The sequence below is a fragment of the Euleptes europaea genome, chromosome 15 (assembly GCF_029931775.1).
Source record: "Euleptes europaea isolate rEulEur1 chromosome 15, rEulEur1.hap1, whole genome shotgun sequence".
Classification (NCBI taxonomy): Eukaryota; Metazoa; Chordata; class Lepidosauria; order Squamata; family Sphaerodactylidae; genus Euleptes; species Euleptes europaea.
This window is the reverse complement of record NC_079326.1, coordinates 59,797,630-59,824,644: the sequence shown is the minus strand read 5'-3', so window position 1 is coordinate 59,824,644 and position 27,015 is coordinate 59,797,630. Positions and strand designations below refer to the sequence as shown.

Below are 27,015 nucleotides of genomic sequence, written 5' to 3'. Positions count from 1 at the left end.
AGAAGCGGAGCCCTTGGCCCTCTAGACTCTCTGGGCCCTCAAGTGCAGCTCTGCCTCTTGCCGCCCGCACTGGAGCCGCCATGCTCTGCCTTGCCTGGCCCAGGAGGTCTGGAGGGGGTGGCGTGCGGCTGGGGCTGCCTCGTGGCCCTGGGTTGGGCTTGCGTCCTTATTGGCCCCTTATCACCCCCACCTCACCCACCCCTTGTTCTATGTCCATTGTTTATGCTACACCTGTGTGTGTGTGTTTTATTAGGAAGAATTTCCTCATGGGACTTGCTGCCTCACTGATCAATAAGGCTACTTGGGCAGGAATGTTTCATCCAACGTGCCTGGGCAATGCAGATCAAGAGACCCAGGAAAAGACGTCCCACCCTCCCAGGCAACACAGACCCACCTCCTCCGGTATGGGACGCTGTATCCTTTGCTCCTGACTGGATCTGCACCCAGGATCTTACACGTACAACTGAAGAACAATTTTTAAATTGTACACTTTTGAGCATAACAGTGTTTGTTTGGGGTAAAGATGGGGAAGCAGGATAAGACAGAACTCATTCTGGAACTTTAAGAAAAGGATTGTAGACCCGTCTACATGAGATAACTCTAAGGAAGATGGCTCGGATATCCCCTAGGCAGAGATGCCTTGTAATGCGAGGGGGATGCTGGGGAGAGAGCGAGGGGGCCAGCCTGGAGACGTGACTTCTCGGCTATGACCTCCTTCGCTGCCTACAGGAGTGTGATGAACTTAATCTAGTTCCCAAAGGAGTCCAGTGATTGCACCGAGCGGCTGTTGGCTCACTCCTCCCCGAGCACACCACAGCTGGCCAGCTGCAGGCACCACATCCCTGCTGCCAGAAAGGGCCGAAAATTACATCTGGGCTCTGGCAGGAACAGACACGGCATGAAGGGGGGGGGGCATTCGCCGTAGTTCCAGGTATCGAGGCTAGTCAAATAGATCTGTGGTGTAAATCCCACTGAAGTCCACCATGTCAGATATTGAAAAAGGGCTCATGTATTCAGTGTAATTTTAGTTGTGCCAAAATATGCGTGTATGTGTAGCTATTCTCCCTAAGGCCTGTCCCTTTCTAGTCTGGGACGAGATGACTCGGAGACTGTGGGGGGGGGGGGAGAAGGGAGGTTCGGGTGCCCTCCCCGCTTTCTGCCCACCTCAGGCTCCTTGCCTCGCACCCTTTCCTCATCCCTTCTCCGCTCAAGCATTCAGCAGAGGCTGGGCAATTCAGAAGAGAGGGCCTGTCCTACCTTCCCTCCCTTGCAAAACCTACATAAAAAGAAGGGGGTGGGGGAAAGGAAGAACTCGATGAGGGGGGCGTCTGGTGTGTGTGCAGGGGTCTCTCCTGAAGCGTTGTCTCCCTTGGGTCCCACAATCCATTCCAAAGGCAGGGGGAGGATCAGCCTGGCCAGTTGCCTGAGACCTCAGCCGGCTACATGAGGCTGCACCAGTTGTGATGAAGGTGGACATGTCTTCTGCTCAGTGGTCCCCACGTGGTGGAGAAAGCATAACAGATACAGATGGCTCCCAGGGCACCCTGCCGCTGGGTATCTGGGCCTCCACCGTGTTCCTCTTGGAGGTATTTTCCTCTTCTGGCTCGATGTGCCCCTCTCCTACGGACCAAGTGTCCACCTGTCACAGCGACCCGTGCTTCGCTCTCCCGTCCCAATTACCCTGGCTCCGAGAAAAAGAAACACACACACAAAGTATTCATGGTAACGGATGTGATGAGCTCTCGCTTTGTGGGTGGGGGCACCAGAGAAGGACATTCCGCTGAGTGTTCCTCCCCGACACCCGCAACACCTGTCTGCGCTGCTCGCCAAAGCAGGTCAGATCCTTCGGTGCGGGCATCCCCCTTTGTGAGAGAGAACAAACATGCCTCCCAGTCACAGGTTCAATTCTGTTAACTCTAAAAGGTTTTGCTGGTGACCCTGCAACAGCTGGCAGGAGGTCTGACGTGCACCATGGAGGCACCAGGAGCCGGACCGGGCGCTGGCCCTACGCAGCCGGCTTGCCTTGGCATTCTCGCTTGGAGCACTGAGCCGGCTTCCACCAGTCCCCGTTGTGGCAGTGGCAGATGTTGCAGTCGTCCACTTTTACTTCAATGCCGGCTGGGATGATGGTGGTTCCTGCAAAGCAGTTTGGACCTGGAAGTGGACACACACAAATAAATTAAATGGGGAATCATAGAATCATAGCGTTGGAAGGGACCATCATCTAGTCCAACCCCCTGCACAGTGCAGGAAATTCACAACTACCTCCCCCCTAACACAACCCCAGTGACCCCCTACTCCACACCCAGAAGATGGCCAGGGGGCCCTCCCTCTCATCATCTGCCTAAGGTCATAGAATCGGCATTGCTGACAGATGGCCATCTAGTCTCTGCTTAAAAATCTCCAGGGAAGGAGCGCTTACCACCTCCCGAGGAAGCCTGTTCCACTGAGGAACCGCTCTAACTGTTAGAAAATTCTTCTGATGTCTAGACGGAAATTCTTTGGATTTCATTTCAACCCGTTGGTTCTGGTCCGACCTTCCGGGGCAACAGAAAACAACTCAGCACCCTCCTCTATATGACAGCCCTTCAAGTACTTGAAGATGATTATCATTATCACCTCTCAGTTGTCTCCTCCAGGCTCAACATTCCCAGCCCCTTCAACCTTTCCTCATAGGACTTGGTCTCCAGACCCCTCACCAGGGGAAGCAGGCTGGGGAACAGGGGCTTGTTTACACAAGACATGGTCCAGCCAAAATTGAGCCCTTTAGAGTTAACACAGGTGCTTCACTCTCTTCCACGGGAAGCACCGGCCTCAAGAGATTTACTTTGGCTGAATCTGGACCACTGAGATGAGGCCTGAGCAGTCAGCGTTCCCTCCATTATCCTCCGTGGCCGGCTTGTTCTTGCTACCAGGCTGGCAAACTTGCCCATAAGGAGTATTTTATTTGTTTATTTGTTCAAACATGTATATCCTGCCTTTCCCTGTGGTTCAAGGCAGGTAGCCCCTGTTCAGAGTCCAGAGAATGGTTTGGGGTCCTGCCACACATGAATAAGCCTTTGGGGCAGGTGACCCCGTAACCATCGATGAAGACGACGATGAAGGTCTCAACCGACATGCCAGCTCCTTCCAAAGCCAGGGCATTTCCTGCCGGGAGAAGACAGACTCCCCCCCCCCCCATCCGTTGTTGTCAGCAAAATCCAGCAATAAAGACAGAAACACCTGGAGACAGAAGCTGAGCTGCCTTCAAAGCAGACAGCCGGCTTCCAGCAGCATTAATCTAACACCAGGCCTGGACGCTGCTGTCTGGCGGGCTGCTGCGTGTCCACAGTCAGCAACTCCTTTCTCGAGTTCATTCCGAGCTCAGCAAGAAGGGCTAATTGGGCCAGAGACCCACCGGCCTGTGAATTCAGAGGGATGAACAGACCCTGCGGAGGGAATGCTGAGGGCGGGGGTTTCAGGCTGCAGAATACTGATCCAAACTTCCAATTCCACAGCCCACCTGAGTGGCCTTCCCTCTCGGGGACAACGTTCCTTTCTTTCCAAAGGGTAACATCTGTTAATGGACTGAGACCCCTGGGCAACCTGCATGGATTGCAGCCCTCTCCCCCCCCCCCAATGCCACCACCTCCATGCCTAGAAGATGGTTGCGGGGGTTGAACCCTCCAGGATCCCTGGCCAATCTGGCCTAGAGGAAAATTGCTTCCTGACCCCAAAGTGGTGGTCGGCATTTCCCTGGGCATGCAAGAAAGGGCCACAAGAGCCAAGCACTGACCCAAACCTTCCTGCCCTCCCAATCATGATCTGCCTAAGATCATAGAATCAGCATTGCTGACAGGTGACCACCTAGCCTCTGCTTAAAAACCTCCAATGTAGGAGAGCCCACCTCCTCCTGAGGTGGTTTGTATGGAACCCTCCCTGTGCTATTCTTTGACCCTCAGATGACACGTGAGGAAACAGGCCATGGTTTTAAATTTATGACGTGGCCAAATGCTGATGTTTATAAACCGTCGGCTTGATTGATAGACAGGTGTCCATTTCTCTTAACACCCCCCCCCCCAAAAAAAGGGCTGGCTGGCTACAGTTGTGGCGTTGCCATTTAAACTATGTGCTGGCGCAGCAGAAGTAAAAAGCACTGGAGATTGGTCACTGGGGGGGGGGAGTGAGCAAGACAGAAAGAGTAAATCAGAAAAGCAGAGTTAGAGACAGCGACAAAGAAATCGAACCGCGGGTCTTCACTTGCCATTTGCACTTCATGGTGGGCGCCAGGGATGAAAAGAGTTTAGACTCCTGAGAAGGACAACAGCGAAGTATTCAATTGTGTGCTGCCAAAAGAAAGCCATTCCGTTATTGATCGCCAGCTTCTCTTTTTGCTCCACAAAGTCTTGAATAAGCCACCACGTTGCTATTGGTAGCTCAGCCGATAATCAAGGCACATGCAAATAATCATGTTATTTAAAAGGCTGCTATGTGTGATGGAAACACAACAGGGTACTTCGCACCCACAAGAGCCGTTTATTGAATTAAAACCTAAGCACTATTCTACAAAAGCAAACAGACTAACTACAGATAGCTTCACGGCTGGTCTTGTTTCCTTTCAATGCCAACGAACAAGCCCTGCCAGGAATCCTTTGAGGCAATCTAGTGGGAGATTGGCACGGGGAAAGAAAGCAGAAATGTTCAAAAACAATTCAGTGGAGCAATGCAGCAAAGGGAGCTCCTTTCAGCAGGAGATTCTCTGCCAGATCTGTGGGCGGCGGTGGTTCCGGCCGGGGAGCGGATTCTTCTAGAAGAAGCAAGGTTGTGGGGTGACAGTTCAGCTCAAGAGGCAATTTTTATTAAGGATAAAGTCTCCCCTGCACTTATTGTCTTGTTGCCTTAAACTGAGGGGTCTACGTGCGATGTTTCCCCCTCCTTCTTTCCCCTGTTCAACAACTGCATCCCAACTAGGAGTCTTTGCTGTTAGATTCAAAGATTATCATACCTTGTTATCCACTCATTGATTGCCTGATGTTATTCTATTTTGTAATCGCTTACTGACTGACTGACAGTTTTTATCATCCTTGTAATCCATTTTGGGTTAAGATCATACGGAAAGCCCTGGTGGATCAGGCCAAGGCCCATCAAGTCCAGCAGTCTGTTCACACAGTGGCCAACCAGGGGCCTCCAGGAAGCCCACAAGCAAGACAACTGCAGCAGCACCATCCTGCCTGTGTTCCACAGCACCTCATATAATAGGCATGCTCCTCTGATCCTGGGTTCCAATGAGAATGCTGAACTACAAATGAAAATAATCAATCCATCTAATAGCATTTGTTAGAACCAAACAAATGATGCAGAATAGGGTCTGAGGCAGAGGTCTTTCACATCACCTACTTGCCTAGTCTCTTAAACTGGAGATGCTGGGGATTGAACCTGGGACCTTCTGCATGCCAAGCAGAGGCCCTACCACTGAGCTACAGCCCTTCCCAATCCTTACCCACAATCCTTATGCACAGTTCCTATTTAGAGGTACCTTTCAGAAGCAGTGTGATGCCCATCTGAATGGCTGTTGCATGCTGTATGTGAAACTGCCTAAATTTTCATGGTTCTTGCCAAAAAGGTTTGAAATCCTATGCCGCTTCTGAATTCTTATTTGCAACAGAAGATATACAATCGTCTCATGGGGAAAGCAAGGATATTCACGGAATCCCAAATTTTGTTCCATGAAAGCTGTGATGGGATTTTGGTAGAAGCAAAATTAAATATAAACACGCTCCACACATGAAATGATCTATCTGGCTCTCTACAGCAAATACAAAGCAAACAAAGTGAATCCCTGGTGCCCTGATGGAGAGGGATCGACTTGGTCCAAGCAGGTCAGAATACAGCAGGCTGTCTGATCTATAGCTTCCTTTCTGCCCCCACCTTTCTATCTCTCTGTGCCACTGCTCTTGGCAGGAGAGATCTGCCACAGCAATTTCCCCGGCACCCTTCTCGTGCCCGCTCAGCTCCCAAACGATCCAGGCAAAATAGACCAAGTTATTCTTAGCTTGACATATTAAGGGGCTCTTTATTTATTTAGCAAAGCACCCCTTTGTTCCAGACAGTTCTTGCTAATGTAACAATTAAAAAAAAAAGGCAGTGGATCTTGTGGCCTGCCTCCATTTGATAATCATGAAAGAAAAATTGTTTCTGCAATACTAGGTGGAAAATACCATTTACCGTACACATTAATTTGAGTTACTGCATACAATCATACAAGGTGGAAACTAGACTCAGATGAATGCAAAGAGTCAGTAACAGGACCATTCGGTCCCACCCCCTCAATTTGCCACTCTGCCTGTTGTCCACAATCCCCAGTGCCCATCTGAACCTCTCCTGGGACCCTTAGCCCCATTTTAAACCCATCTCATGATCCGGGCAGGGCCAAGTCTCTCTGCCCACGACAGAGCCATGACGCTAGCACCTCCTTCTCTTCTCCTGAATATACACCCAGGGCAGGACAGACAAAAAGCAACACTTCTTCACACAGCATGTCATTTGCCTTGCGGGATTCACAATCACAGGATGTGCTGATGGCCAATGGCATTTAAATGGGGTTGGACAAATTTGTGGAGGAGAGGTCCATCTGCGGTGATTAGCCAGGCCAACTCTTCATCTCTGAATTCTAGTTCCTGGAAGGCAAGGAACAAACCTCTTCTCCTCATGCCCTGTGAAGAGAGCTTCCTTTTAAGCATCTGACTGGTCACTCTTAGAAGCAGTATCCTTGGCTAGATGGACTCTGGGTCCAACCCAGCAGGGCTGTCGTGGCCACATTCATTGCTTACTGGCCACCTGGTACCATGCGTCTAGAGGACAGGGTCACACAGCTCCGATCTTCTTCCTTTTGAATATTTGGGTGTTTCATGACTTCCTGCTGACATGTTCTGCTCCGCTTGCCCTAAACTGGAAAATTTCTAAGATTAATTTCAAAATTAGCCTATTGCATTTCACTAAAGTTTTAAGTTTGAGTCTATTTCTGCCTTTTTTTCTTACCAGGTGTTATTGCACACGAGTGCTTATGCCCTCAGAGCTTGAACACATGAAGCTGCCTTATACTGAACCAGACCCTCGGTCCATCAATGTCAGTATTGTCTACTCAGACTGGCAGTGGCTCTCCAGGGTCTCAGGCGGAGGTCTTTCATGTCACCTACTTGCCTAGTCCCTTTAACTGGAGATGCCAGGGATTGAACCTGGGACCTTCTGCATGCCAAGCAGATGCTCTACCACTGAGCCACGGCCCCTTGCCTCAGACTTCCTTTCTGTGCACCTTCCTGTAGGGGCAACAGTTCAGTTTCTCAGGGCAAAAAGAACCTTGATGCCGCGGTTATGTGGTTATGGCCAGATTCTTTCTTGTCCTGTGATCTACAGTCAGACAAAGCTAGTATATGCTCACAAGTGCCCATCGCCTCTAAAGAATCAGGAGATCCCCAGCTGTAAACTGACATGAGCATAGGTTTGCCAGGCGGTGCCTAGCAACCAGCTGGAGGGTTGTAGTGGGCGCAGCATCCTGGGAGAAAAACTAAAAATAAAAAGACGGCCTAGTCTACTTTCAGGAAATTCTTCCCATAGAGTTCCTGGCGATTCCTAGTGCTACCCGGAAGTGACAAAGCATAGCTATCAGAATCCATGGAAACTCTATGGCAAAACCAGAAGTTCTTACCGAGGGACCTGGGGGGGCATCTGCTACTCCCACTAGGACTAGGGCTGCCAGGTCCCCCTTTGCCACTGGCGGGCGGTTTTGGGGGCTGGAGCCTGAGGAGGGTGGGGTTTGGGGAGGGGAGGGATTTCAATGCCATAGAGTCCAATTGCCAAAGCGGCCATTTTCTCCAGCCGAACTGGTCTCTATCGACTGGAGATCAGTTGTAATAGCAGGAGATCTCCAGCTACTACCTGGAGGTTGGCAGCCCTAACTAGGACTCTGGGAGCCCTGCATGAGCAACAGACTGAACAAAGGGCAAGAATAAAAAAAAAACCAAAGCCAATCAGAAATGTGCTGGTGCCACTCTGGAAACAAGACGAGGTAATTCAGTCCAAAACCTGGAATTCGCCATTGTGTCTTCTCTGGGACCAACATGAGTCGGGCACCTAAGCCCACGTACGGGAGCGGCTTAGCATCTATTGAACTTCGTTTTCCAAGCTTCCAATTAAAAATCCCTGCAAAGGAAAGGAGGGGGGATATTGTAGGTGTGAATCCACACAGCCGTAGGCAAAGTCTTTGCCGTCCCATCTGCCATCCCACATGCTAATCCTTGACACGCTGCCACTCGCAAGCTCTGGCAGTTGTAGGCAAATATTTTCAGTGCATTCCGGGGGAAGCAGCAAAGCTTCAGCGTGTCTGTTGAGTTTGGCACGGCAGCCCACGTTTGATCGCGGTTCCGTCTCCCGTCTGCCAACGGCAGCCTGTTAGGAACGCAGCGAGGCCACCTGGGACCACGGAAAGTGACCGTGGATTGTCTACCAAGTAGCAGGGATATGGAAATGGGAAGTCAAGCACAGCTGAACTGTTCTGGCCGGCATCCCATGAGCAAGGAAGGATTTCCATATCTCTGACAACATGGATTAAATTGTTATAAATCCTCTTAGCTTACCCTCTAGAACCACGGCTTGGAGTCTGTGTTAATTTTGAAAAAAGTGAAACGAAAGAACCATCTACTACACGGAGAATGACAAACTTCACTAGCAGAGACACCCAGGTTAGAAACAGGGCTCAGGAGTGACATCTTTTCTCCACAGCAAACTAATTTTGTTTGTTTCTAAATGTCAAGTTTGCTGGTTAATTTTTTTTATTGTCAACATTTTTCTATGGACATTTACAGGGTTTTTTTTTTAACAGCATCACTGAGCATCACTGGCAAACATGGGAACAAGAACATTGTTAAGTCTGAGAGCGTGTCAATTAATTTTTGTCCTGTGCAGTGCCGAGGTGCTTAAAAATAATAAACACCGTAATACTAGTGGCTGTTTACGGGAATGTATTTTGCTTTAATTTTTTTAATGTCATTTATAGGTGGACTTCCTCACTGGGACTCAAGGAAGGCGGCACATTTTCTACCCTTGTGAGGCATGGAAGCAAAGAAGGGGCTGCCATTCTGGGTGGGTAATTCGGCATCCCTCCAGCGCTCTGCCCCACATTCCCCCAAGCTAGCCCCTCCAGTTGCCTCTTTTTTACTTCATCTTCCTCCTCCTCCTCTTCCAGTTGGCCTCAGGATATTAGCCTCTCTTGCCTTCTTGCCTGCTCCCACTAGCTAGGATGTGCAACATGGCAGGTATAGGGGACCAAGTGAGAAGAAGAAGAGTTGGTTTTTATATGCTGACTTTCTATACCACTTAAGGAGTCTCAAACCAGCTTACAATCTCCTTCCCTCCCCACAACAGACACCCTGTGAGGTAGGTGGGACAAAGAGCTGTGACTAGCCCAAGGTCACCCAGCTGGCTTCATGTGGAGGAGTGGGGAATCAAACCCGGTACTCCAGATCAGAGTCCACCGCTCCAAACCACCACTCTTAACCACTACACCACACAGGATGAAAGGTTCCCATTGGCAAGGGATGAGAGTTAACAACAACTCCTCGGTTCCAGAGTTACCAGCCTTTGCAGTGGAATTTAACCTGATCAAGTGGAGCGGGGAGACAACGTGGAAAAAATCAAGCACATTTGACTCTCATGCCACCTGAACCTGGGCTGCAAGCTCCCCTCCGCCAGAGAAGAGCCTTCCTGGGAAAATAATAAAATTCCCATGGCCCTGAGTAGGCTTTGACTTGAGTCTACGGAGAATCCAAATGAGGAAATGAGGGAGGGAGGGGGTGCAGCGGAGCTCTTGGAGGGTCTGTCCCACATTCCTCACTTCCCTTGCAAGCATGTTCAGGAGTAGCCCATCACCAAACGGAGATTTCACTACATTATAGTAAATGTGGACAGTGCAAGACTCAATAGGGGTGCGGAGTGGGCGAGGCACCATCTACGTACTGTTCTGCACCCCCAAAAAGCGAAAATACAGGGGTCACTGGGTTCAAAATACTCCTTTCCTGGGCTCCATGTATTTCTCGGTTCAGCAAGTTTGGTCAGTGTGGCCAGGGGCATCCAAAGCCCCATCCGTCGCAATGCTCAGCTGCTGCCACTGTCAATGACATGCGCAGCAGTTCCCACAGGTGGAAATGGGTAAAAGGAGCAGATGAATCCATCACATGTGCAGATGTGCTGGGCAGATGAGGGGACAGGACGGATTGCCTGTATCAAATCCTGCCAGAATCAACCTGGACAGTCTAGCTGGCTTGAATAGGATCACTGCCTCAAGCAAATGAAGAAATAAGTACAAACTTCTACAGAGGGATATATATTTTAGGTTATTATTTCAGTTGTTTTTAAACTCTGCCCCAGAGAATTTTGGGGTTCTCCACAGAGCATTCTTCTATGAGAAGAAGACAAGTTTTCCTGAAAGATATGAAGCCGGCCCAGACTGAATCAGACCCACGGCCCATCTGAGTCAGTACTGTATCCTCAGCCTGGCAGCAGCACTCCACGGTCTCAGGCAGAGGCCTTTCACACCACCCAGTGCCTGATCCTTTTAACTGGAGATGCCAGGATTTGAACTTGGGACCTTCTGCATGCAAAGCAGAGACCCTACCTCTGGGTCACAGCCCTTCCTCAAGACATGCTTGATGCTTGCTGGGTCACTCTTTGTACATCCAGGTGAACACACGAACACATGAAGCTGCCTTATACTGAATCAGACCCCTCTTGGTCCATCAAAGTCAGTACTGTCTACTCTGACCAGCAGCAGCTCTCCAGGGTCTCAGGCAGAGGTCTTTCACATCACCTACTTCCCTAGTCCCTTTAACTGGAGATGTCGGGGATTGAACCTGGGACCTTCTGCATGCCAAGCAGATGCTCTGGACTGAGCCACAGCCCCTCCCCAAAGTGAAACACATGAACACCTGAGAACATTCCCCTGAACCATCACACCTAAATTCCTTAGCAGGCAAACTGAGATGCAAAAAGGATTCTGTAAAGGCGCACAGTTTTAAGAACACGCTTCTCTCTGATGAGGTGGAACCTTCCATCCAGCACACGTGGTTTGATGGAGCCTCACAAATGCAGAGCTGTTTCAAGCCCCATCACAGTGATTTTCTCAGACAGCCTCCAAAGTCAATTCCATTTGGGACTAATAAGTTGAGTCATAATAAGTTTGCATTTCCTAAACGGCCGCGTGGCTCCCTCTGACACAGATGGATTGTGCTTCGGCTGTTTTGCATCAAGGGTGGAATATTAAACACGGACGCGTTATCATTCTTGATCAAGAGCAACAGTCCCAAACCAATCGAGGAGGGGAGGCATCTGGCTGGAACAGAACGCATTACTCTTTGTTATTGATGGCTCCGTGGCACGGTTGGAGGGAGAGGCAGAGATGCCGGCAACGCTAGATATGGAAACAGAAATGTTTGGGTGCAGCCGTGTCAAAGTGCTCTTTTGGCTTACGTCAGAGGAGGGGGAAGGCCGGAGCTGCAGAAGCCGGCCTCTCGGGGAAACCCTGCTGCGTCCATCCCACCATTTTCTGAAAGATCAGCGAGAGAGATGCTGCTCCAAGTCCCAGCGCTCGTCCTCAGCCAATTATTCCATGGCAGGCAGCCTGAGACTGTCGGGCTCCCTGCAATTACCGCTAGCCCTGTGATCCTTTCTCGCAACGGTTTTCTCCATGGCAGAACAGCCAAGCCTCAAGGCCCAAGCTGAGGACCAATGAAGGGAGGGGGCTCTCTCCCTCTCTCTTCCTGCTGGTCATTTGCTCATGCAAACTCCCCCCCCCCACACACACACACATTTGCTTTTCCTCCCGCAGGAGGAGAGACAGGGGGATCTCCACAATGTCAGCTCTGGAAGGGGAAAAAAGCCTGGCATTTTGTTCTACTGTGATCACAAAAGGGACTGTGACTCTTACTTATTAGTTAATTAAAATATTGCATCCTGCCTTTCTTACTGCAAATGGTGGCTCAAAGCGACTTAATAAGCCAGCCAAAGCTGAAACATCAGCAGCCGTCCCAGCCCGCATCCCCCACGCACCACCCAGCCTGTTACCCATCAGCCGCCTGCCTGGAAAGGGCAGTTTGCCCTGCCCGAGGAACGGGGGGAGGTGTGTGTGTCCCGATTTCTCCTGGCAAAACACCACAGAGAGCTGAGCCAACCCTATAAAGGAACAAGCCCAGACGAAGGCTCTGCGAGAGGGAGGGTGGGTGGCCAGCCCCAAACTTTCCATAATGAACACAGAAGCGAAAAATTCATTGATTTTTGCCACTCCATATTTTCCAGTCTTTCAGCCACCTTCCCAATCTAAACTCACCAGAAGGAAACAATGCCACAAGGGCAGTCTTCATGTGGAAGCCGGCTTCTGCCTGTGGGTTGCTTTGCTGACGGCAGGCTGTGCGCGTGCCATGAGAAAGGTGCTTCTGGCATCTCGGGCCACAAGGGAACTGCCACACAGCAGTTGCAGGTGATGGCTGGGGCTGAGTCTAAGCGTGTGGGAGGGGGGAAGGGGAGGGAGTGCCTATAGGGATATGGAAAAGGTCTTGGGGGTCGCAACCCACTACCGTGGGCAAGCACCTACGCTCTGGGAAAGTCCTTGCAACGCAACCAGTGCAAAATCCAGCCTTGAGCAGTGGAATTTTCCATTCTTCTCAAGTTTAAGCTCAGGATCTAATTAATTTATTACATTTTAATGGTCTGCTTTAGTCTGTCTTTTTAAAGATGGCACATCTCACCTTTAAATGGGTAATCTATACTTCTTCTGGCTGGCAGTGGAGTCAGTATGAAACCCTTTTTTCACCCACAGCTGCTGCACAGTATTTCACACATTTATTTTATCCCAGTAGTAAAGAGTACAGAAGCTGTAATGATGCCAAATTTGGAACTGCAGGACTGACTTCACCATTCTTCACCTCCTCCCCCATCTACTAGTTGGTTTCAAACCTTGACCGACAGTGACCATCCCCAAGAGGAATGTCTGAGATACAGACAGCCTGGGCCGAGCATTCGGTGGCTTCCTTGGTGATGATCCCATTATAAAAGTTTGCTTTGAAACACAACTGTGTGTGTGTTAAGTGCCGTCAAGTCGCTTCCGACTCATGGCGACCCTATGAATCAATGTCCTCCAAAATGTCCTATCTTTGACAGCCCTGCTCAGATCCTGCAAATTGAAGGCTGTGGCTTCCTTTATTGAGTCCATCCATCTCTTGTTGGGTCTTCCTCTTTTCCTGCTGCCCTGAACTTTTTCTAGCATGACTGTCTTTTCCAGTGACTCTTGTCGTCTCATGGCGTGACCAAAATACGACAGCCTCAGTTTAGTCATGTTAGCTTCTAGGGTCAGTTCAGGCTTGATTTGATCTAGAACCCACTCATTTGTTTTTTTGGCCGTCCACGGAATCCGTAACCCTCTCCTCCAACACCACATTTCAAAGGAATCTATTTTCTTCCTATCAGGTTTCTTCACTGTCCAGCTTTCACACCCATACATAGTCATAGGGAATACGATGGCATGAATTAATGTAGTCTTGGTGGCCAGTGACACATCCTGACACTTCAAAATCTTTTCTAGCTCCTTCATGGCTGCCCTTCCCAGTCTCATACAACTGGATGCACTGAAACGTTCTGAGGGAGGGCTGAGGGCGGGCAGACCTTCTGAACGCCACTCGAGTGGTTATCCCAGGACCCCACAGAGAACAAAAGAACCCAGGAAAAGGGCACCTTCCTTATGAGGAGAGGGCAATGTATTTGGCGCTTTTTAGAGTAGACCGATGGCTAACAGGAAGGTGCGTTACGAGGCAAACTACTTACAGCACAAAGAAAGCACACCACCACAGACAGAGAGTGCGTTGGAGCCACAGTAAATTTCCCACTAACAGAAAGGAGGGGGCAATCTCTACCAATCCCTCCTAATTTGTCAAGCCCACCCCCCCGTCCCTCAGGAGCCGAGTTCTGTGGAGATCAGTTGGCTGCAGCGAGAAGGGAGAGGCAGCTAAGTCCCATTTTGTAGATGGAAAATTTAGTCTGGATCCAACCCAATGGTAAGAACATCTTCACACAACATGTACTAAACTTCTGGAATCCTTTGCCACAAGCTGTGGTGTAGCGGTTCGGGTGTCGGACTAAGATCTGGGAGATCCAAGTACAAATCCCTGCTCTGCCATGGAAGCTTCCTGGGTGTCACACACTCTCAGCCTGACCTACCTCACAGGGGTGTTGAGAAGACAAAATGGAGAACAATGGTAAAAAATGCATGGCCGTTTTGTTTGGTGAATCTCCCAGGCATGTCGCGAATCTCCCGAGTCAACACGCCGGCCGTCTCCGGCCTGTGTGATCGACCCACCCAATTCCAGAACTTCCCCGAACCTGCCTGTTACACTGTGGGGCAGCCTGGCCTGGAATGGTCTCCTCTGACCGGCTTCTTAAGGCCTTGGCAAAGGATTTTTTACTGTAACAGCACAATCCCAGGCCGAATTACTCCAGCATAGGATTGCACTGCCAGTATGCTATGGTGCTACAGTTAACTAGCACGGGGTCCCCCTTGGCAAGGTGAAACAGACAGAAAGTAACCAGAAATTTCACAGGTTCTTTCCCCTGGATTTGACCTAAAATGGAACTCAAAGGTGTTATGTGTTGGCAGAGGTTCAGCAGCACCTGGGATGTATCATGGCAGCTATGGAGAGAGTCACCATGTGGACCCATTCAGAAAACGATTGTCCATGGAAAATGCACCAGCCAATCATTGTCAAAGCTAGTGACTTGGTGGGGAAATGGGTGACCTGGCTTATTTTGTATCCTTATTTAATTTCCTGTTGGCCATACTGAGCCTGTGAGACAATGTGAGATATACCCGTGCAAACCCCAGAAATTAGCAGGTACATCTCTATGTCACAGAGGGCTGCATTGGCCTTTTGAGTGCTGTGGTTCCAGCATCCCTTCATCTTGGCTTACCTCAAGTGGACAGTTTTTACTGACAAATCCATGAGACGGCCAGGGGATGGGTGGCGCTCCACGGTCCCAGCTGTATTTGGTTAACAGAAAGCCTTTCCCGTGTAGCTACTGAGTGGCTTCACTGTCCAAACCTCCTTCAAACAGAGTTAACAAAGGCATTAACCAAAGACGGTACCTAGTGACGGAGAGCTATTTTAACCTTTTTATCGACCCACACTGATAATAATTTATTAAGACGGTCACTGACCAGCAGTGACCAACAACAACAGCAGCCACAACAGATAATAAGAAAACCACAATAACAGCTACTACAATTAATCTAAGCCTAAAAATTACATATTACATGTATGAATAAAATTTATATGAGCATCGTATAACTTGGTGTGACCCCCTTAATATTTTGAGTAATAAAGTATTTCTGCTACTCTTATCCTGTCAGGGTAAGATGTATTTTAATAGTTGCAGCGCAGAATTTAGCAATCAAGAGTGTAAACTGTGATTTTTCACCAGTTAGGAGCTTCTTAGCCAGAAACTCATCTGGTTGGTCAGGGAAAGTGTTAAGCAAAGAGGGAAGGACCCTTCTGGGGACTTCTTGGTCGAATGAACAGTGGATCAAGACATGTTCTATCGACCCACACATCCCCCCCCTTTTGTGAGCCTGTGACGGATAGGTTCCAGTTCCACCTTCCAGGTGTCACAGCCAATCCCTGATCCCCCTGGGTGTTTGTAAATCCCTAGAGTTTCCAGCCAACGAGAGGCCATGGCTCCTCTGTGGGAAAGAATGGGGGGAGGTTGTGAGAAGAGGGGCTAGAAGTGTGTGTGTGTGTGTGGGGGGGGGCTCAGTCAAGAGGTCAGCTGGGGCTCAAGCAGAGATATAGAAAAGGAGGGACTGGGCCGGGGCGGGACCAGCTATCCTGTGTTCGGCAGGTTGATGCAGCAGCCTAGAGATGGGGGAGAGGAGGGTCGAGGGAGAACCGGGAGACACCCGCTGACCTCAGCTTCAGGGTCTGAGCCCGGGGGGGGGGGACCGGACTGGAGAACCTCAGGGACAAAGTGGAGAAGACCCACACTGCCAGTATCCCCAGCAGCGTGGTGAAGTCTGTAGTGAAAAGGTCAGGAACCTCAGTCCCAGGCAAACTCCCTCCACCTTTCTCACCAGGAGAGTCAGTTCTGTCACCCTGGGCGTGGGGGTGATGGACCTTACCGAGAACTGCGGCCCAGCTTAATTTTGAAAACTGCTACGCTCTGACAACATTCTGCTTCGGGTAGGGGTCCCCAACCTTTTCGATCCTGCGGGCACCTTTGGATTTCTGACACAGGGTGGTGGGCACGGCCACAAAATGGCTGCCGCAGGAGGTAAAATAATAGGATCATAAAGTTGGAAGGGGCCACTCAGGCCATCTAGCCTAACCCCCTGCTCAATGCAAGATCAGCCTAGAGCATCCCTGACAAGCGTTCATCCAACCACTGCTTGAAATTAAACCAACAGGTGGAGCCAACCACAATATGGCTGCTGCAGGAGGTGGAGCCGAGCACACAGAGGAAGCCCAAGTGCAGCGGAGAAATGGGGTCGTGTAAAAATGCACTGGGAAAGAGGAGTGTGAGAGAATAAAATTTACACTGTGGGGGCTGCTGCCACTGAAACAACGTTGTTGTTTTAATCTGCTCCGTCAGATCTCCAGTGGTCAATCAGCAGCCATGCTGGCCAAGAACCCCACGTGGTCCCACCCACTTTCTAAAAATGCTTGATGGGCACGTTGACAGCAAAGCGCCCCACAAACAGCAGCAAAGGTGTTTGTGGGCACCGTGACATCCATGGGCACCATGCTTATTTATTTTTTTGCTGTCAAGTCACAGCTGACTTATGGCGGCCCCTGGGTGGGGTTTACAAGGCAAGAGGCATTGGGAGGTGGCTTGCCATTGCCTGCCTCCGCATCATGCCCCCAGTATTCCTTGGAGGTCTCCTGTCCAGCTACTTGCCAGACTCGAGGCTGAGGGTGTGTGACTGGCCCAAGGTCACCCAGCAAGCTCCCGTGGGCAGAGTGGATTCGAACCTGGGTTTCCGAGCTCTTAGTTCGACACTTTAACCATCACGCCTTGCTGGCTCCCCTGCTCCCCCACCCCTACATGAGGGGTTTGCTAAAACAAGGTGTCTGAATGAGTCAAAAACAGAAAATCGCCCCTGAGCCCTGGACTGCACCCCCACCCCCGGTCCACGCAGGGCCTCCAGCAAGTCATCCAGCGTCTCGCTATTTACATTTCACTTTACTGACCCCTCACCGACACATCTCTGCCATGCGCTCCCCTCCCGTGACAGGTGGAGGGATGGATTCAGAAGCCTGCGTGTCACCGAGCCCTTGCCGTTTAATTAATTACATCTGTGGCATATTCATCTCTGGCTTTACTGGAGTGCTGTGCAGAGAGTCGAGTTGCTAATAAAGGGAAACGAACCTATGCCCACTCTTTTGTGTGCAAGCGGTTGCCTTTAATTAAACGGCTCGAGGAAAGCTGCCCTGGCGCCCACATGCTGGCCATCCGGGCCCCGTGGCCGGTCCCTGCCTTCCACTCTGTGCCGACATCTTGGTCTGGGAAAGGCTGTATTACAAAGTGGATATAACATACTATATGTAATAATTTTATATCCTAATTCAAGGTAAAGTTTCCCTTCTCTTAGCAGACTCCTCTCGGGAGATAACCATTCAAGTAGCCAAATTTTGCTTCCGGTCTACTGGGATTCGTAAACGGCTAATTGAAAACCCTTCCCCATAGAAGATCTTTCCTCCTCCTCTTCAAATCATCCTTCCCAGAATCATCAACTTTTATTATTTCATTTTATTATTTTAAACCTAACTTTGATTGACTGATATCCTTATTCCTATACAATCTTGCAATAACTAAAATAAGAAGAACCCTACTGGATCAGGCCAAGCATCCTGTTTCTAACCAAATCACTCCGAGAAACGAGCAGGAATGGTATGAAGGCTACCAGGCTAGGAACAGAAGAACTCTTTTTGTCCAGCATCTGGTTTCCAACAGGAGCCGACCAGCTCCCTCTGGGAACCACACAACTGGGGCATGCAGGCAGCTTCCCTTCCCTGTCGTTCATCTCCAGCAACTGATATTCCGAGGTAGACTGCCACAAGACCTGGAGGTTCCATTTAGGCTATCATGGCTGCTCGACTTCTCCTTCAAGACATTATCTAATCCTTTGAAAAAGCCATCCAAACTACTGGTTGTTCTGTGGCCGTCCTCTGCCATTTAACTACTTATTGTGTGAGAGCCCTGGTGCGCTCTGCTGTCGTCTCTGAACCCTCTGTCAATCAATTCCATTGCTTGACCTCAAGGTCTAGAGAAGGAGAAAAGTCCATGCTCCACGCCATTCATAACTTCTGTCGCAAAGGCTAACAAGTCTGCAAAAACAGGCACTTCTCAAAAGTTCAGCACGGTCAATTAAGTTCCACTGGATTCAGTGGCAGATATTTAAGTAACTGCTTAACTTTACCATTGAAACAAAGTACCGTAACTTGAAGCACAGCTCATTCCCAAGATGTTTCCAGGCCTGTTTTTTTCCTGCATTTACAGGGCACGTCCAAAGCAGTCCAAGGAAAAGGAGAACAGCTAAGCCTTTCTGTCCATCTCCCTGCGGTCAGGTTGCTTTTGGGGGGATGCTGCTGGCCCCTTGGCCGTGGGTTTAGTAAGGCTTGGAGATGGAGACACAAGGCCTGTGCCGAGTGGACTGGCTGATCCAGCAAGGCCTCAGCCGAAGCAGGCTGGGAAGGTGCTGGTCCCGGATGCATCGCTGGCAGGGGCCGGGACTCCAGACCAGGATCCTGCAAGGAAGTCCCATTGTCAGAGCAACATCCCACAAACCCCGGGGGCGGGGGGAGGAGGGGCTGCACCCAGCCAGCCTGGCGCTTCGCCTCCTCTGCACTTCCTTTTGTCTGTTTTGAATCTCTCACCCTCCGGCTTCAGCAGATGACCCCGCATTCTAGGATTATGAGAGAGGGAGAAAAGCTTCTCCCTGTCCACTCTCTCCAAACCATGCATAATTTTATAGACCTCTATCATGTCTCCCCTTAACTGCCTTCTTTCCAAGCTGAACAGCCCTAAGCATTGGTCCATTGTCCACAGGCTCCCTTGGTGGTGCCTGCCAGGCCCTCCCTGACCCCCCTGACCCTGCTCAGGCACCAGCCTTGGAGGCTCCTCTGGCTCCTCCCTTCAAGCCGGAGCCATTGGACTGGCCAGAGGGGATCCTGACAGTTTCCTTCCATCATCAAAAGGGAGCCCGGGGCCATTCTGGGCATCTGAACCACATTGTCTATGAATCGGTCTGTCTGGAGTTGCAGCATCCAATAATTTCTGGGCATCGGATGAAAGAGAGTCTCTGCCTTTGGTTCCTGACTGAGCGGGGGGCTCTCGTCTCGCCTACAAAAGCTTGAGGCACAATCCGTCAGTTAGCCTTCTGAACGCCGCACCACTTCTGGCTATTCTTCCCTCCATGTGCTCCGGTGTGATCCAGTGGGGCGAGACAACAAGAACCCACCAAGTCCCATTTGATGGAAATGATGGGGGGGGGGTTGTTGCTCTAGCCAAAGGCAGCAGGGCCGGGGCGCTTCCTAGCCAGAAGTCAGCATGGTCTGGCTGAATGCGTAGGCAGGTTTAAAGGACTCAAAAATACCACCGCTTTTAACAGGGCCTGCTTCTAGGCCAGCATTTTTATGATCACAGCTTTCGTATTATTGGAAACACTGTGCAAAAGTTCACAGTAAATTACATGCTGGTGCAAGACACTTCTTAAAAGTATGAAGAAGAGTCTCTTAGACTAACAGTTAAACTCTGGGGAAATCTGCATTTGTAAGTAGAAGCAATAAGGAGGCACCTCCAGGACTAACAAAGACAAAAATGAAGTGAACTTTAGCTTCAATTATTTATTTATTTATTTATTTATTATTTCCATTTGTTACCTCGCTCTTTGGCCATTGGACTCTATGGCATTGAAGTCCCTCCCCTCCGGTCCCCAAACCCTGCCCTCTTCAGGCTCCGCCCCAGAAACCTCCAGGTATTTCCCAGCCTGGAGCTGGCAACCCTAAAGGGAGGCCAGCTATGATGGAAACCATTGCTGCTTCAACCATAAGTAGGGTTGCCAACCTCCAGGTACTAGCTGGAGATCTCCTGCTATTACAACTGATCTCCAACCTATAGAGATCAGTTCACCTGGAGAAAATGGCCGCTTTGGCAATTGGGCTCTATGGCATTGAAGTCCCTCCCCTCTCCAAACCCTACCCTCTTCAGGCTCTGCCCCATAAACCTTCAGGAATTTCCCATCCTGGAGCTGGAAATCCTCCCCCCTCCCCATGCCAGCCGCTGCACCCCCCCTTCCAAGCTGAAGCGCAAACAAGCCCCTGCCCAGGGAAGCTGGCCAGGTGACCTCGGGCCACTCATACACCTCAGCCTAGCCTACCTCACAGGATTGTTGTGAGGTTAAAATCGAGGACAGGACTATGATGTCAGCTGCTTCAGGTCCCCATTGGGGGGGGGGAACGCTGAGGTATAAATAAATGCCGTAAAATATAAGGCTTCTGCGGGGGAGGGCGGGGTAGAAATTTAATAACATAAATGAATGAATGAATAATAAGATGACAGGAATGTACCCAGGTGCCCCTCCACTGTTCTACTAAGTCAAACTATGTTCCAGGATGATGGCTTATTTTTAAAAAAGGCAAAAGCATTTAGCTTATTGCTTATTTTCTTTTAAAATCTACCCCCTTCCCCGACTGATATTGGAGCATACCAGAGCTGTCCTAGGATTTAAATCTTGGTGAAATCATTTTACAAAAAAACCCTGGTTTTTTTTAATGCTTCACTTGAAAGATTGATGTTTTTCTATTGTGTTTTCCAGTGCCAATTAATTACTTAATTCATTATCCGTGTAACACAAGAATAGGCTTTGAAAATCCTGTGCTTTGTGTAGATGCCTTTTATTATGGCTAATTAAACACTGTGGAAGGACCTGATTATACCTCTGAGCATTTCCTAATCTTGAAAAAAAGCCACAACACCCAACGCTCCCACCGTCAACAATATGTGCGACCGAAGCCAAACATAACAGCTCTGGCAATTTACCAAACTAAACCCTGAGTAGAAATGCTCGAGAAACACGGAGTGGAGCCTTCTGGACTTGCTGTGGGCCCCATCTCCGTGGGTGGTGGGCTCAACATCCCTCATTATTTTGACTGTTAAGCAGAACTCAGAGAAAACCATGCAGCCACCTGCTGAAACAGAACGACGGTGTCAACGAGGACATGCAGTCTTGGGATAAAGGGGTGCATTGCTTGGGAAAGTTAGGAACCGATTTCCAGATGGCGACTCCACAGATGGCTGGGAGTATGGAGCTAGCCAAAAACTGCAGAAGAGCGCAGGACCCTTTCCAAATGAAATCAGCCCTGACCTTGGAAGAGGGATGTTTGCCAGTCCCAGGAGTTACCGGATCTGTGCAGCTCCTTTAATTGCTTTCCTTGACCGATCAACAAACATTACGGCCAACATCAGGTCCAATTTACAGCAGGTGCTCCCAACGTATGAATGGGGTGGGGGAGCACACCAAGGCCAGGCCGCCGGGTCATGCTTCACACAGGGTCTACATTTGGTGAAAGAAAATCTAGCAGAAGGGGCTTGTATACCACAGGCATGCAAAACAAAGAAAGTAGACATGGAATACTAATCCTTACAAGAAGGAGAGTAGCAGCAAAAAGTTTCAGTGCAACAGGCAGCATATACAATTCTTAGAGTCTGTGTTCATAAAACGGAGTCGAATTCCTCTGTTCATAAAGAAAATCAAGTGGTGTTGTGATGGAGATCAGTTGTAATAGCGGGAGATCTCCAGCCACCACCTGGAGGTTGATGATGCAAATGAAACAGTAGTAGGCAAAACTGAATAAGGCAATAGGCAATAGATAGCAGGCAGCAAAACAGCCGAGGCTGTAACTATATTACAAAGAAAATAAATGTACAAACGAAGCTAAGCAACAAGGGTTACAAAGCAAGGAAATGACAAGGTCAAGAAAAAAATCAGCTAGGGTTGCTGATGATAGGTACAAAAAAGTTCATATAAGACACAGTCATATTTTAGTCAATTTCAACATGTCTTCAGGCCTATTGTCTTATTCAGTTTTGCCTACTACTGTTTCATTTGCATCATTACTATTTACAGTGGAGTGAGTTATTGGTATAACCACCTGGAGGTTGGCAACTCTACCTGCAGGAGATCAAGTGTCTCCATTGAACTGTTCATTTCATTCATACGATGTCACAATGGGTCTGTTTTATACCTGTCCCAAAACTGAGGTGCTGTTAAAATGTCCTTCTAGATTCCAAAACTGGAAAGAATTTGACCAAGGATCATAATTCTAATTTTGGAATCTGAACTGAGACTGTTTGCATACGGCCGGAGCCCAGATGATAGGAATTGGTTTTGGTGATGGAAAATGTCATCAAATCACAGCTGACTTATGGTGACCCCGTTAGGGGTTCAAGGCAAGAGATGAGCAGAGGTGGTTTGCCATTGCCTGCCTCCGCATAGCGACCCTGGACTTCCTTGGGGGTCTCCAATCCAAGTACTAACCAGGGCCGACCCCGCTTAGCTACCAAGATCTGACAAGTTAGTAGGGCCCCTCCAGGTCAGGCAAGAATTGGCTTCACTCCTGCACAACTGATTCAGAAATTGGGACCCTGTTAAGATACCCTGCTGGGCGGCCCCCTCCAGACTCTAGGGGCTCAGCTTATATGGGCACAAACCGGAAAAGCTTTCTTTTATTCTATATCTCAGTGGGAGGTGTTAGGTAAAGGTAAAGGTCCCCTGTGCAAGCACCGGGTCATTCCTGACTCATGGGGTGACGTCACATCCCGACGTTTACTATATTTACTAGGCAGACTTTGGTTATGGGGTGGTTTGCCAGTGCCTTCCCCAGTCATCTCCCCTTTACCCCCAGCAAGCTGGGTCCTCATTTTACCGACCTCGGAAGGATGGAAGGCTGAGTCAACCTTGAGCCGGCTACCTGAAACCGACTCCCGTTGGGATCGAACTCAGGTCGTGAGCAGAGCAGGACTGCACCTTACCACTCTGCGCCACGGGGCTCACACAAATGCAGGCCTCCTCCCAGCTCAGGCTAGCAGAAGATTCTGGAAAGAAACTGGGTTAGCCCAGAAATTTGACCTATTTACGCAAGTACAACTGACTCTATGAGCAACTCTAATATTCAGATAAATCTTTCATAAGGCTGACATGGACCAAATGTGGCATCATTTGATTAACACAGCTGTTAAATAATGATGTGGTTATTAAACCTTTTAGAGACTCACAAGCACAACGTGCTCTTCCCTCACAAGCCACTGGCCATCTGCAATTAAGCCAGTCATTGCCTTTGTTCAAAATTTGGCCTGGATGTGCTAGCAGCTACCCAGCCACAAGTAGAAAAACAGCACACACACACACACACACACACACACACAGTGTTCCAGAAAGGGCCATTTTATTTCTATAGGTAAACTTAGGACATTCACACAGAGATCTCAGGAATACATTCCATAACACCCTTGGGCCCGATGGCCAGTCAGATCCTTGAGTGTGATTCCTATTTGAAGTGTGACACTTTTTAAGGGCCTGGGGGACAAATCTTGGATCTGGCATTTTTATTCTTAGCGTAGGGTACCCAGTATAAAACAACTCTTCTCAACTGGCTACCGGAAGCTACGACAAGTGGGGAGAAACCCACAATTTGCTGCCAAAATATCTCCCAAGATTTGTCAGTTGCCTCGGTGGAGGGGGGAGTCACGTGGTCCTGTTTTAAGCACCACTGGATCAGACCTATGTTACCATTTGGAAATACCAATACCAATGTGTGAAGTTGGAAAGTTCAGGTTATCATCACTAAACAAATCCCTCAAGGAAATGCCATCAGTTTCGCACCTTGGCAACGAAACGTTGCTTCGAATTCCAGAGCATTACGGCAGACGGCAGCTGGAACCACCCTTAAAGGCTGTCACCTCTGCGCTGTGATTAATTTCCTCTCCCTTCACCCGTGGCTTATTGGCCACGTGTCCTCCACCTGCCACTGTGATCTGCCTTAATTAAAAAGAAGCAGTGGCGAAAGCGACACCTTGAACTCTGTTTGGGGCCGGCAAAGTTCAGTCTCACTGAACAGCAGAGATTTTGGCTGGAAGGAGAAAACTCAAGCGCAGCTCCTAAGGGAAATCCAAGTCCACCGCATCTGGCCCGAAGCAGGACTTGTGACCAGCGTGATAACTCAGCAGCCTGCCAGCAGGAGAGCCTGGCACGCACCTGAGCGAGTCGAGGTAGGGCTGGCTGGAAACTCACCTGTGCCAAGAACTCCACGGGTGGCCTCAGGCCAGAAACCCTCATTATGCAAATTAAGGGAAGCTGAAATAATGCCTTTGCAGATGCATTAACTTGCTCCTCTGGCAATAAAGCGGGATCCCATATAAAGCCCGACCTCTCCAGGGAATTGGAGCGTGTCTGCTGGAGCCAGCTGAAGTGGGAAGTGCATTGTCCTTTGAGGCCTCAGCCTTCCCCAACCAACGCGATCTCCATCTTGTCAGCATTCAGTTTCACCTTGTTTACCCTTAACCCCAGCAGCAGGGCACGGGTTCAACTTCTGTATAGAATCACCAGCTGGTTTCAACACAGAGATACAGAGTTGGGGTCCTTCAGCATATTGATTTTTAAAAAGTCACAGAATATGGAGCAAACTCTGGACTTCTTCCTCGGGATGCTTGTTCAGTACAAAAAAGAACAACAACAAAACAAAACAGAGGGTAAGCGAAGAGCCTCTTTAACGAGACCTTTTGTGTTTGCTCCGCCCCCGCCACGAAGAATCCCCTCCAGGAACCTTGCAAAATCACAGCCTCCCCCCCAGGTAAGTTTGCAGAGACGCATCACAGGGAAATAAACAGAATTTACCCGGGGGGGGGGATTCTCTGCTGAATGCAGGTGGGATTCTCAGAGATTATCACGGGCATTCAATATAGAGGCTTACAATGTCCGGAAAAGGTGGGTTTTAACCCTCTTCAGATTTCCAGACCAAAGGCCGGTTCCAGGAGAAAATGAGGTGTTCAAACACCATCCTCTCGCTTGCTTGTAACCAGTGCTTTAATAATTAATGTTCTACATTTGCTGCAAAGCATTTCTTCCTTCCACTGACATCACTTGGAAAGTAACCAAAAATTATATCCCAAGCCTTTTCCAGACAGCTTTGTCACAGCACAAACATCTTACGCTGGCTACCTGCTGTGCGTCAAATGACGAAAAAGCCAGTTCTTTCCTTAATGATTGGCATTTGGGTCCATGTTCTGTCACCCACCACGACACCTGTGAGTCTATGGATTCCCGAGCCAGGCATTTGGCCACTGCAGCAGCAGGCGTTTCCGCCCCTTGCTTTCCAGAGCATTAGCTGGACTCTTTCAACAAACGGTCTTCACTCAAGTGAGAAGCCTCATTGACTTCAGAGGGGCTCCTCACACAGATACTGTGTGTAAGGGACGCGAGCAACGAGAATGCCCAGGCAGAACTCGCTGGGCTGGCTTCAGAATACAGACAAGCAAAAGCACGGGTTTCCAAGATGCCCAGGACTCTTCCTGCACCGAAATGCAGCCGACCGGGGCTGAGCTATGAATCCATCAACAGGACAACTGACTCCCAGCACCTGGCTTTCTTGAGCTTCTAAGTGTAGGACAGTGGGGAGGCTGGGGGTTCTCTTTTCTGTCATACATGGAAAAAGTACTGCAGAAAGAGAAAGCCCTACCCCCCCCCCCCAATGATGTATCCCTATCATGGCCCACTGCTCATGATGGGAAGGAAGCTAGCAAAAGAAACAAACATGCTGTACGGAGAACAAGCAAAAAAGAAAAGAAAAGAAAAGAAAAGAACCAGCAACATAGACCACTACAATATAATAATTGCTGGTACAATATAACATTGCTGGTTCTTCTTTTTTTGCATGATGGCAAGGAGGCCTGCCATTAAGGGCAGGAACGGTGCGGGCTGAAAACGGAGCAATTTCTTCTATGCATCATGAGGACAAATCCTCCCAAAACCTAGAAAGGCTGCTTAGGGCCATGTGCCCGCTTCTCCAGGCACTCATTCTGCCTACAGCAGAGAGACTCGCCATGAGGACCATTGTCAGAAGACGCTGGAGAGGTTGCACGTGGGTCACTCTGGCAGCCGCCACAGAGGAACGACAGTCTGGTCCGACCCCTCCATTTTAATAGGCAGGCGATCAGCAATGGGAGACTGTGGAGAGGCTCTGGATGGAAGGATGGAAACAAAAAGAACTCCAGAGAGGGGGCTGCCCAGCTCGGCAAGCCACACTTCCCCTGGAAGCGCCTGGGAGGAGTGCCTCTGGGACTGTGTGGTTCACACTCCTTTGCTGCGCTGCCTGGAGAGACATTCAAGTTCACTTCTAATGGAACGTCCAGCATGAAGCTCCACAGGGAAGCCAGCGCCAAATGTACATCACAGACTATCTGGGGATTTAGTCGGTGGTGCAATTACTTCTATCAATCCAGACAAAACTGACTCGAGCATTTCTAAAACACGGTGCCTTCCGTGGCGGCTTTCAGTGCAGAGAACCACGGGATGATGATTCCAAGCGCCAGATGTGCACAGGGCACAGATGGCCGAGGAAGTTCATCAGAAGCTGTTTCAGAGAGAACAGAAAGCAGAAGCTGGGATGAACCGGAGGAGCAGAAGGAGACTCAACCCTACACAGCCAGCGGGTCAGAGGGCAAAGGGCATTCCGAGTTCACAGGAGACAGCCAGAATTAGCAAGTGCAGCTACAACGAGGACATCATCTGACCACTAAGGATGGCTCTTCTCTGAGCAAAATCAGCCAGGAAACCTTCTGGCTTCACTCCCTGATGTTTTCAGCGCTCAGCCATAATAACTTGTGAATGTTCACAGTCACGTACCGTACCACACATTAATAACATGGAGTCCTGGCTCAAAACACTCCTAT

General features: G+C 49.5%; 1 protein-coding gene across 1 annotated transcript in view; it reads right to left on the bottom strand.

Annotated features, from left to right (window-relative positions):
* Positions 1-2,005: 2,005 nt before the first annotated feature.
* VWC2L (von Willebrand factor C domain containing 2 like) overlaps positions 2,006-27,015 on the bottom strand; it is a 59,229-nt gene continuing 34,219 nt past the window's right edge. Inside the window, exon 3 of the mRNA XM_056861516.1 lies at positions 2,006-2,154. Within this exon, the coding sequence (XP_056717494.1) occupies positions 2,006-2,154 (149 nt within the window). The remainder of the gene's footprint in view (positions 2,155-27,015) is intronic.